The sequence below is a fragment of the Brachyistius frenatus genome, unplaced genomic scaffold, assembly GCF_029030835.1.
Source record: "Brachyistius frenatus isolate BFR_SWC_R1_liver_20210118 unplaced genomic scaffold, ASM2903083v1 Contig_15, whole genome shotgun sequence".
NCBI lineage: Eukaryota > Metazoa > Chordata > Actinopteri > Embiotocidae > Brachyistius > Brachyistius frenatus.
In genome coordinates this window covers 5,135,309-5,147,211 of record NW_027210614.1, presented here as the reverse complement: position 1 = coordinate 5,147,211, position 11,903 = coordinate 5,135,309, and the positions used below count along the sequence as shown (strand labels likewise).

Below are 11,903 nucleotides of genomic sequence, written 5' to 3'. Positions count from 1 at the left end.
CAAAAACAAAAATGGAAAGAAGTATTATTTACAAAAATTATTGCGTTCTTTTTACAGGAACAGGAAAAAAAAAAAAAAAAAAACAGGGTAGCTAGAAAGTGGTTAGAATTAAAAAAGCTCACATCCCGGACCCTGTCCGGTCAGAGCCGATATAGACCGCGGTACCGTGGAGCGGGTCCAGTTAAAGTACATCCGGGACACTCCGCCTCCCAAAACAAACAGCCAACCTTCCACGCGCGCTCCGGCGGGTCGGACAGACGTCCTGTCGGTGTGTGAGCCGCCGTAGTCAACAGCAGCGGAGAGATGGAGGAGGGAGGCCGGGTTTCCTGGATGAAATACGGGTCTGTCGTGTCCGCGTTTGTGGTTCTGCTGGCCCTCTGGTTCCGGTCACCCGAGAATGCAGGACTGGACGACCGGCTGGACACCGTCCTGTCCTCCCTGCTGCGAGCTGAGCGGAAAGTCGGGATGAATAACGTCGCTAAACCAAAAGTGGCTGTTGGTGAGAGCTAACGCGAGCTAGCCTCATTTTAAAGGCTCGTAATCGACTTGTTCCTAAACGAATAGCGCACAAAATATATGGCGCCGAAGTAAGAAACCCGCAGCAGATTAACTTTAACGCATGTTTTGCTCCGATTCTATAACAAAACAGAAAAATACAAGCGTATCGCTAATTGCTGATTTTTCTGTTGAAACCTAGCTAATGTTGAAAGCAAACTTAAGAGGACTATTATATATTTTAATGCATACAAAAAAAAAGGGTACATTTTATGAACTGACATTTACTCCACAGACTACATAAAGTATCGCTTGTCTGCCTGCAAATGAGTGATCAAAGAAAAAGCCACGAGAAATACGATACTAAGCAGCAGCAGAGGAGGAAGTTGAAGAGGTGCGACCGTGAATGATCTACTGCTGTCACCAGATCTCGGTCCACTTCAGTCCGCAGGGACACTTTGTCCTGAGCAGAGATCCCCGTGAACCGGCTGGACAGAGGCTCATCATCATGGCTGCCATTTCAAGTGCATGGGGACGTGACATGATGGGGGGGCCAGTAGCTGCACGATAAATGTGGAGGGGTGGATGTGCATGAACCAAACATATGCACTTTGCTGAAGTAGTGCATGCAGCTTAAGAGTTTTAGAGCGTACTTACCGCTATTTATTTAGTTGAAAACCCGTTTTAAAACCATCATGTTTGAGGTTTAACTCCAGTTTAAAGATCCACTGTCTTGTCTGGCATGATCAAATCCTAAAAGCTTGTCCTTTAGACCGTGATACCAACACCAACTAAAAAGCACCTTATCTGTCCAACCTTTACCCAGTTCAGCAGTCACACAGTCTAATGATGCTGCTATGTTGTAATGACGGGTAAGTATCCAAAACTGGATATATTAACATGTATTGCCATTAAATATTTCAGGTGGTAAAAACAAGAGTTAAGCACCAGAACACAACGACAAATTATGGCTTGTTGCTGTTCAACCACAATAAAAATGTACCATTAATGCTGACCACATGGTAACACATTTAAACAGAAGTGTTTTATTTGCAGCAATTCAAAAGAAATTAGTCGGACATGTCGACCTGATGTCAAACTAATTCAAATGGGAAATCTATTCCAGCCGTTTGGCTGCTCTAAACAAGTTGCTCACACCGGTTTGTAAACTGGTGTTGGTACTCAGCCCTTTGGCCTTTGTTCAGACTTGACAGGGAATGTTTGTAGCTCAGCGTTGTCTCCTGGTGAGACAGGTGCTCCATCCAGCAGCTGAAACTGTGATGTGTCAAATGGTCAGAGAAATGTTGCAGCACTGGGCACAGCAGCTGCACGTTGTGTGGATTTCTCTCTGCTCAGTTTACTTGGCATTACCTTGTTTTTGGTTTATTTTCACTTTTTAGTTTGTTACGGTGTGAAACAGAAGATGGCTGCATGATTCACAATGTGCTCCCTCTCCCTTTTATCCTTTAATACCATCTCTTTATCTTCTTCTTCTACTCGTTTGCCCAAAACACTGTTAAATACCTGCTACTGGATGTGGTTTTGTTTCATAATTATATCTCCGTGTTTCTCTCTCTGCCACTTTCCCTCACTCACAGGTTTCGGAGGTTGTGTTGACCTGATAGTAGACGGAGTGTCGTTGCTTAATAAGATAGGCCTCCCTCCCACCGAGCAGCCGCTTCATCATGACTACATAGAAAATATCGATCAGCTGGCTCAGAGCTTCGCCTACTTCTTTGCGCCAGGAGCCGCCGCAGAGTAAGTGATGTTTATGTGAAGAGCAGCGTATTTAATAGTTTTGGTTCAGTTCAGTGATGAATCCTCGACATACTGTACGTCAATGAAGATACATGTGCTCATAAACCAGTGCTTCTGTAAATATTTGAAGGCTTAAGTCTTCTCTGTTTAGCTTTGTCTGTCTTGTGCGTATACTGTATGTGTGTGTTTAGATTGGAGAGAAGGAAGTGGTAAAACAATGCAGTGTTTGTGAGGGTTGGGATCAGCCTCGAACTAATTTAAAACCTTTTCTTTGTAGCACCCTTCAGGGTGCTGTGCTCTCAACTCTCTCTAACTCTCACATGCTCTCTCACAGACACACTAACTATTTATAAGGCGGTCACACACTTATTTCCTCTGTTAATCTGTATCTGTAAAAGCTGTGAGTTTTAAAGCCCTTATGTTGGTCAGTGCTTGTCTGTATTTTTCCATCTTTGTTGCTGCAGATAATTGCTGACCAGACATTTTTAAGTCTTAGGTAGGTAGGGGTGAGCTACGAAGCGAGATTAGTGGGTTCGCGAGGTATGTTGAGACTAAAATACCGGTTGTCAGTGTCACGAAGGTGGCTTTCTTTTAAACTGGCTAGATCACCATGGTAACTCATGCTGCAAAGTTCACCTGGTCTGGAGCAGGTTATGTTGGAGATATCGGATCAAAACATTAGAAAGTACCGCCCGCTGACCGATCAATTCTCTCTGAAAGTTGTCATAACTGATCAGAGAAGATCCAGTGGAGCTCGGTATGTGGAGTGAGACAGTGAGACGGTCCTCTGAGGAGTGAGACAATGAGACGGTCCTGTGAGGAATGAGACAGTGAGACGGTCCTCTGAGGAGTGAGACAGTGAGACGGCCCTCTGCGGGGGGCAAAGTGTTCAGAGACCAATAAACCTCTGTCTTTCCCTGTTGTTTTTTTTAATGAGGTATAGATTAATTTCATTTGTTTTGTTTTTTATATCAGGGACTGATTGATGCACTAATGCACTCATTGCCTACTTAAAAGATCTGACAATAAACCGACCTCTCACTTTGAATTATGATTTTACATTTATTTCTTATTTGCTCCTGGGGCTGCAGGTTAGATGATAAAACTAAAACTTTCATACACGTCATGAGAATACATCTAATAATAAATTAATTTAATGAAATATGCACATGTAATTAGTCTGATCTTCCTGTGCACTCACGGTCAGGTGATTCTTCGGCTACACATTCACACAGGCGGCAAATTTTTGACTCATTCTTCCTTCATTTAGCAGCTGCAGATGTGCTGCTTTCAGTGTAGATGATGTGTTTAACTTGTTTTTGTTTTTTCATAGTTTGCTCCTCGTTTTTAAAATATGTGGCATTGCTGTCAGTACACTTGTCCATGTTTGTGATTGGTTAAATACTGCAAACTCCTCCTCTTTTATGTGAACACGCTGAAAGCAGAAAGAGTTAACAGAGAAAGCTGATAACAAGTCTCTCACTTTCAGTCACATATTGTCAGAAGAAGTTTTATTTATAGTGAACATTTTTTTTCAGTGCAAGTTGTTTTAACATTGTTTCACTATTACTTTTCTTTCACTTGCAGGCGTTTTATGTTAAATGACACCCTCTTCAGTGAGCTGGTCGAGGGGGCCCGTGACCTACCTGGAAACAGATGGGCCGTAGGTGGCAACGCTCCAGTAATGGCTGGTCGCATGGCAACCGAGGGATGTGATGTGTTGCTAGGGGGAAGTTTCAGCCCCGATTTTACTGATGTCCTCTCCCAGGACATTACAGGTACACACACAAGGATCTATCCATCTTCTCTCAGTCCTCCCCCCCCCCAAAAAAAAAAAAAAAAAATCAGCTTCATGCATCTCTGAATTTCTTTCTGTCGTTCCTTGTTTACTCCCTGCTCTTATTTTCATTATGTTTTTTTTTTCCGATTCATTTCATTTCCACCTCTATTACTTCCAACTCACCTCCTTCTGTCTTTCCAGTGGCAGGTAACATAGTAGAGGAGCCAGATATCCATCTGATCCTAGAGTATCCAGCTGGTGTCAGCTGGGGGCACTACACCTCACGTAGAGCCAACAGGTATGTGTTAGTAAGATATTTCATATCAAACCATAGTTTTGTATGGTGTTACAGTTGGCTGGATTTCATGACTGTTGTGCTCTGTGTGTGTACATAATGAACATATGTATAAATGTAAGGTTCAGCAGTCGTTAAAGGTGACTGTGTTCAGCTTGCTGTGTTTTTGTTGTGCAGATATATCATCCACAGTGATGAGCATAACCCCTACCTGGCCTCCTTGGAGGAGTTTGCAGAGAAACTCAAAGACTTCAAACCAGATCTGCTGGTGGTTGGTGGGCTGCAGATGATGGACAACTTCCCCTTCCAGTCAGGTAAAAAAAAGAAAATTATATTTGTTGCTGATGTGAACCATCCAGCTGTATTTCCTCTGCTATTTTGTACACAAGTGAAATAACAGAAACTCAAAGACGGAAAAAAGAAAGGCCGGCTGAAAGTCAGTATCACCCCGTATTACAGGCAGATCATAACAGACTTCCCACTCTGAACCAGATTGTTTGTACAGCAGTTCAGCTGTCTCTTATTTGATGTGACAGTTCTTTTGTAAATGTCATATTCTGCCTACTGATCTCTCTTCTTTGTCTGTCCAAGCCTCTCAACCTTACCTTATTTGCCTTTTGTTTCTCTTTCCCTTCGACATCCTTCGTTCTGTGATATCCTGCCTGCTGTGCTGTGCATCTGTTTATTTAATTTCTCCACTTTTTTATCACTTTACTTTTTCTTTTTCCATGTTTCCTTTCCTCATTCTCTGTCTTCCTTTAGTCTAAAACTCTTCTCTAATATTTAACCTTTATCTTTATCATTCCAGGTGAGCAAGATGCTCTCCTCTCCCGCCTGGCAGAAGTGCTGTCATCCTCTTCTCCTATGCTCGGCATCCATTTTGAGATGGCCAGTTTTGTAGAGGAGAGTATAATGGAAAACCTACTTCATTACATCATCCCCCATGTAAGTATGACTGAACAATTAAACACATAAATTCATACTTGTTACGCAGATGAGAGAGTAGAGTGATCACAAAGTGAAAAAACGGGAATTGTGGAATACAAAAAAGGATGAGGTAGTCCGGTGAACAGGTACAGACAGCAGCAGGTACATTGAAATAAAATTTTCTTAGTTAAATCTGTTGAATACATTTGTAAACAAAACAGTCCGATTCACTAGGAACTGTATTTGCATAGTTTTATTTTACATAAAACTAATTTGTTAAAAGTTGGTGATGGGTTCCTCCTTTTTCTCACATGCAGTGCAGAGTGAGAAATAAGGATATTATTCTCATATTATTTGTTATTCACTGGGAACTATTATTTAAAGATCCCCCACTGCATGTCTTACATCAAACTTACTTTGTCTTGTAACAAAGCTCGCCATTGATTACTGATCTGTGGATAAAACGTCTGCTGGTTGCTTTGCTCTCAAATGACTGTATAGCTGTGGTGGATTAATGACATGCTAGCTTTAACTGGCACAGCACCTCATTAGGGTTCGAGCCTCAACATGCACATCAGCCACAAGGGTTTGAAGCAGCACTTGTGGTCGATCACTTTCATTAGGTCAGTCCATTAGCTGATCCATAAGACCCGTTGGACTTGGTTGCTCATTGAAAGGATATTGCAGGATGTGGAGGCAAACTAACTGAAACCTGAGCCTGTTGTCAGTGTCTATATTTTATTTTAGGACAAAGGCTACTTTCTTCCCAATGTTTCCAGCCTTTGCGGTCTAAATGGCTGTATATTTGTGGCGCCAGACTTCTCTTATGCTACTTTCGCTCCTACCCTGTTTGGTCCAGATCTTCTGACTTTTCAGTTTGGTCCAAACCAAAATATCAGGCGTGAAAGGTGCCTGAAACCATCAACTCGACCAAAGGACCCAAATTTAGTTTGACCAAAAGAGGTGGTCTTGGTTCCGGATCAAAGTGAACCATGGTTCAGTATGAAAACACTTTTTGGATGAAAAGATGGCTGGAAATGCCCTTAAGAAAAGTATAGTGAAGGTCTATATTTTCATGATTTTCATTCAATTTCTTGAGTACAACAAGTACTGATGCCCATGTTGTCTAAAAGTAAATCGTGCCAATGAGCATGCTGTGTTAAATGCACTCTCTACTTTTCCTTTTATTTGGTATCTTGTGTTAGCCCTGAAATATTGTTGATTTATTGTAAATAAATACCCAAATTACACTAGCATAACTTTTCACTCTTGCAATACCCTCTGCAGTGTGCTGCCTAGAGACAAATAGGATTTTTACATTTATAAATATAAAACACATCAGATGGAGCCTTGAGTTGGAGACAATGTAATATAGTAAATGACAAGCGTCCATTTGTTTGGCCACAATAAAATATCCCATATTGCTGAGTGGCAGTATCCTACTGTTTTTATATTTTGACAAAAACCCACCAATGATGGGGGGACAGCGACTGGTCAAAGATTGTGTTATTCATCAATCAGGTCTCATTCAATCAGCTGTCTGTCTCTCATCAGGTGATTCTGAGAAAGGGAGACCTGATTGATGAGTGAAATTCCTTTAAAAAGATGACCAAATGCTGCCAGACTGTTGTGGCTTCGGATTCTCTGCTTTTGGTTAATAACCACTCTTCTTCAATTTGTTTATAACTTCTATCATCTATTAGTGTTGCCTCCTCCATCAGCACAATATTTAGAGATCTGAGCAACATCACTCGCATTGCTAAGAACCCCTTTTATTTTTGTTTTCATTATTAATATTATTAGGGTTCAAGTCCCTAAGAGGCAGAACCCTATTGTTTTGCTTCGGTTTATTATTAATATTATACTTTGTCTTCTACGTGGCTCAAATTGCAGTGAACTGGAAAGAGCTGGAAACACAAAACTTGGCCTAATAACTCGAAATGGTGTTCATTCATTTCCAAAGAAGGATGACCCCAATCAACCAGATGGTAGTGCTGTAACTAAGGCCTAAACATGTCATTTCTGAAAGGCATCGCTTCTCACACCATAAATTCAATTGACTTGAAATTTGAAACACTGATACTCCAGTGCTCCATGTGCTCTGTAGAAAAACTTCTTGGACCATTAAATTCCACCAAGATGAGTTTTCCGCACAGCAACATTCTTTATATCTATTCCTTAATTGTTGGTCCGATTGTTACCAAATTTTCTGTACCCCAGCATTTGACAAAGCTAATCAAAAGCTGCATGAAGCTTGTTGACATATTTGATGATATCTGACAAAACCTGGTGAACTGAATCTTACAAAATTTGTTAAACACGATCTGGGCCAAGTATTAACTGTGACTTATTGACTGGTGCATGTTGGCGTAGCCGACTCATCGTTATGCTCCATCTTGTGCCTTTTCTCGATTTATTGCAAGCTAGAACAAGCTACAGACAAACAACTTGGTACTCTTAACTGGACATTCATTTCTAAAGAAGGAAGACCCCAATCAACCACAGCCAACAATTTTGAAGGAGTTCCACACAGAACGTTTTGATAGTTTTCGTAGATTTTGTATGTTTGTCCTGTTTGTACGGCATCATCTGATCTCACAGCACCTGATAGTTATGTTCTTATTATATATATTTTTTTAATGGCGGTTGGCAAACAAACAAGCTTTTAGGTGAATTACTGCCACCTTTTGGTGGTAAGAAAGAATTACCACCAGATGCTGGTTAAAACGAGGGAAATATATATTTTTAAGACGAGATAATAGTTACATGTACTGTTCAATTTAACAGCAAATAGTCGTACGTTTGCATTGTATTTCTTTATTGCAATCAACAAAGCAAGTGTAGTTTATTCCACTCGGCAAAGGAACACCGTCAGTCAACAGATGTGCCTACCTGAGTATGATGTGCACTTAACACAGAGCCAATTTTAAAGATCCAAATTACAGGTTCTTTTCTCTGAATATACTGCGTGTACACGTTGATCACAACGTAAGAATTTGTCAACAATATGGCTTCTCTTTTTTCCCCCCCACCCGTGATGCACAGTTCATTTAAAATGCTTAATTCTGCTTTTCCAGGCGGACTCGTTGGGGATGAATGAACAAGAACTTCCTAACCTGCTTAGCCTCCTCAAAGGATCCAACATCACGGTGTTGTCGGACCCAAACCCTCGAGTAGCTACTGTCCTTGACCAGATGAGAGCGGTGTATCGCATTTTGAACCAGCGCTACAAGGACGCCAGTGCACAGAGCGACACAAACAGTCAGCATAAGCCATTGACCCGTCTCCACGTCCACACTCTGGCCTTTCAGGCCATGATTGTGACTCGTGGCTCTCAGTGGAAGAACACCATGTCAGCCACTGCCAAGGCCTCGCTAACAGCTAACCGCCATGTCTGTGGCTCCGATGACATTGACCCCAACAAGGCGAGGCTCATCATGGACGACTCTTTCTCTGTTAGCCGGCGGGAGGGAAGCCAGCGTATCCCTCTGCAGGAAACCCGGCCCATCAGCTGCTGGGATGAGGATGACTACGAGATCTGTGTGGCACCAGTGCTGGTGTGCACTGAGGTTTACCAGACTGCAGGTGGTGGGGACAACATATCCGCTGCTGGCCTGGTGCTGCAGATCTAGAGAAGGACATTAAGTGGTGTGTGTGTGTGTGTGTGTGTGTGTGTGTGTGTGTGTGTGTGTGTGTGTGTGTGTGTGTGTGTGTGTGTGTGTGTGTGTGTGTGTGTGTGTGTGTGTGTGTGTGTGTGTGTGTGTGTGTTTAGTGCTAACGAGATGTTGGCAAAGGGTGTAACTCTGGAAACTTGATGGAGGTGTGATACACACTAGCCGTCAGGCCCTGACACAGGTATCAGGCTAATGCTATCACCTTTGCAGCTCATGTCCCAGGTGCAACTTAAAACTATCACTCAGAAGAGTCAGATGATGGAGTACAGTGGTTATTAATCAGCCTAGGCCACCATCATTGGTCCCTCTCTCATTCTCAAAAACAAAAAAACAACAACTGTGATTTTTGAAGGGAAAAAAACAATAAACTTAAAGATCACTGTTTTGTTAATTAAGTGGAGTCCATGCTAAACAGACTTTTTGCAGTTCAATCTCATTTAGATAAAGCTGCCTTTACACTGGCTAAAGGCACTGAAATCACTCTAGCATTAACATGATGTACATAAAAGAATTAGCATTCACATTGTTTTTTTTAATCTTAACTGTAAAACCCCTTTGCATCCAGTTTGTTTTCTAGAGGCAAAACATCCTGCTCTGTCCCACTTACATTCAACAGACCCAACATCTGTGCCAAGTCGCTGTAATCGATCATCTGACTCTAGTGATTCCAGTGGCCTGTCCTCCGTTTCCAAGGCCTTATAAGACTTGACCTACAGTCAGGATGAGATAAAGAGGGATGAGGTTTGGACAAAGGTTGTTGTTACGGCACCACACAGGCAGCCTGTGTGATGTTGTTTCTGAACAAGTTTTACACAACTTCTTCTGCAGGATAAATCCTCTCCAAATCTGGGACTCCACTATGCAGCAAACATATCCAGAAGATTCAGTAATAGCTGAATCGTCTGTTTCTCGGCAGCACGTTTTATTAGGTGTTGTCACCTACTTGAAGTCTTCAGTTCCAACCAGTGAACAAGCCTTTGACCTCGCCTGCCTTTGTGCAAATGCATTTTCAGATGAACCAACTGTACACTGACAACGTGTCACATTGAAGCGCTATCCTGCCTCTTCCCTCTCTCATTCTCAAAAGCAAAAAAAAAAAAAAAAAAAAAAAAAGATTTACAATAGGAAGTTCCTGTTCTTCCCAGTGTATGTGAAAAGTGTTCTTAGTGGTTTGGGTGTGTTCGGATTGTCATTCCTGTGGTTCAGTTGCAGCGTAATAATGCAAAAACAATGTTCGCTGGATATGATGTCAAACTTTTTTTCTCTACCTCCGTGCTCTTTCTGTTTGCCCCTCCTTTTCCCATCACCCAGTGTTGTCTCTCTTCTCTGGTTCTTCATCGTCTTTCTTCCTCTCCCTCATCTTGTCAGTTTATGGCTCTTTAAGGACCAAATAACCAGTTTTGACAGCCCAAGAAAACTTTGCTGCAAGGTAGAAGTTACTGGCAAGTGTATGTCACATGATATGGTTGTGTAGAGTGGAACACAGTCTCATCTTTAGGACGTTATAATCTGTACTTAAAGCCGCGGTGTAACTCGCAATGATTCCCCTCAATCTGTGGAGTAGTGGACCACGGAGGAAAGATGTTTTCCATGCCCAGCTTAAACATGGTGTGTTGATGCCTAATGACCTGTCACACCCATACGTCACTGTTTTCTGAATTTGTTTCTCTCAATAACAATAACATTAAGATGACCTGTAGGGTCCTGTCTCTCCATGACCATCGCTCCTTTCAGGATTGGAGTCACTTTCATCAAAGCTGTTGTTACTGGTGCAACGGGCTTTACTGGGGCTGATGCCACCTCTTACTCTTTCCTCTCACTATGTACAAATCAGACATTCCATCACAGACACCTTCAGTTATCTTCTCCGTGCGGAATGAAGTTTACGGCATCATGCAAGTGATCTACTTTTCTCACTTAGTTTGTTCATTTATTTTCCTAAAACTTGTTTGTCAAAGAGCAAAGCCCCCCTTTTTAATGAGGAACCCATTCATTCCATTACAAAGTATGCGGTCAATAGAAAAAGAAGATGAAGGTGAAGAAATCCCTTTAAATCTGTTCTCTATCCAGACTGTACTGATCTGATGTCGTTGTTTGGTAAAGCTGAAGGTAAACGAGCCTTACTATGATTTGGTGTTTAGTAAAAAGGGAATGTTTAATACAGACTTTTTCTATAACTAGGTTTGTGTCTTTGTTTTGAACGGGGATCAGAAGCCAAGAGGAACGGGTTATATGTTTACTGTGAATTGAAACCATTGCGTGCATTCATGCTCATATATAGAACTGCTGCTTGCTAACACGTATCTAATCTCTAGATAATTCATATCATCCATGGTCCAAAGATGTGTCTAAATCTTTCATGCATGTTGACTATTCAATGCAGAACCACCGGAGATAAACTGCTATGCTGATCAAGCAATCATTGCTTTGTTGTTGTTGTTCTTATAGCGGGGAGGAGGGGGGGGGTTGTCATGATGATTCTGGCTGCACATTTTTAAAGCAAACTCTTCAGATAAGTATTAGATCTTTTTCATGATGCACTCAGGAGGTCTTGACGGAGGGGCGTCACATCACTGCCTCTTTTTCACATCATAATTCACCTTGATGAAGGTTGTTTCCTTTCCTCCCATTGCCGACATCAAAGACACTTCATTTTATTTGTCTCCACTTCATGGAGGTTCATTTATTGTTACTAATCGACGCTTTATTTGTCTGTCCATTCGCTGCACCTCCTCCTGACGTCGTCAAGGAGCCCAGATACAAACCGTGAACAAAGAATATTCTCAATAGATTTCTATTCTTCTAAAGAGCTTGTCTGTTAGGTCTTACAGTGGCAGGCTTGTATCTGTAACTTGAGGGTTCGGATGAACAGCTTGAGATTTCATCAATCCCTTATTTTGTTACTGCTGCAGGGCACAATATACATCTGAAGGGTTAAAAATGTCACTTCTTCCATGTAAAACGAGCCTTGTGT

The 11,903-nt window shown here is 41.8% G+C and overlaps 1 protein-coding gene across 4 annotated transcripts; it reads left to right on the top strand.

Moving 5' to 3' along the window:
- Positions 1-255: 255 nt before the first annotated feature.
- adpgk2 (ADP-dependent glucokinase 2) lies at positions 256-11,345 on the top strand. 4 transcript variants are annotated; one of them, XR_011310704.1, is made up of 8 exons: positions 256-499; positions 2,094-2,253; positions 3,841-4,031; positions 4,235-4,331; positions 4,506-4,642; positions 5,137-5,273; positions 8,333-8,957; positions 9,028-11,345. XR_011310704.1 is itself a non-coding variant. In XM_069693732.1 (7 exons), exons 1-7 carry the CDS (start codon positions 304-306, stop codon positions 8,885-8,887), a joined length of 1,473 nt encoding a protein of 490 aa, XP_069549833.1. In that variant the 5' UTR covers positions 256-303; the 3' UTR covers positions 8,888-11,345. The 4 variants fall into 4 exon arrangements, 1 of the variants encoding a protein (XP_069549833.1); XR_011310702.1 differs by having other exon boundaries at positions 8,333-8,967; XR_011310703.1 differs by having other exon boundaries at positions 8,333-8,973.
- Positions 11,346-11,903: the final 558 nt, after the last annotated feature.

Coding starts and splice junctions, on each gene's coding strand:
- adpgk2 (XM_069693732.1), top strand. CDS start 304: ATGGAGGAGGGAGGCCGGGTTTCCTGGATGAAATACGGGTCTGTCGTG. Junction 500..2,093: donor TAAACCAAAAGTGGCTGTTG/GTGAGAGCTAAC, acceptor CCTCACTCACAG/GTTTCGGAGGTTGTGTTGAC. Junction 5,274..8,332: donor TTCATTACATCATCCCCCAT/GTAAGTATGACT, acceptor CTGCTTTTCCAG/GCGGACTCGTTGGGGATGAA.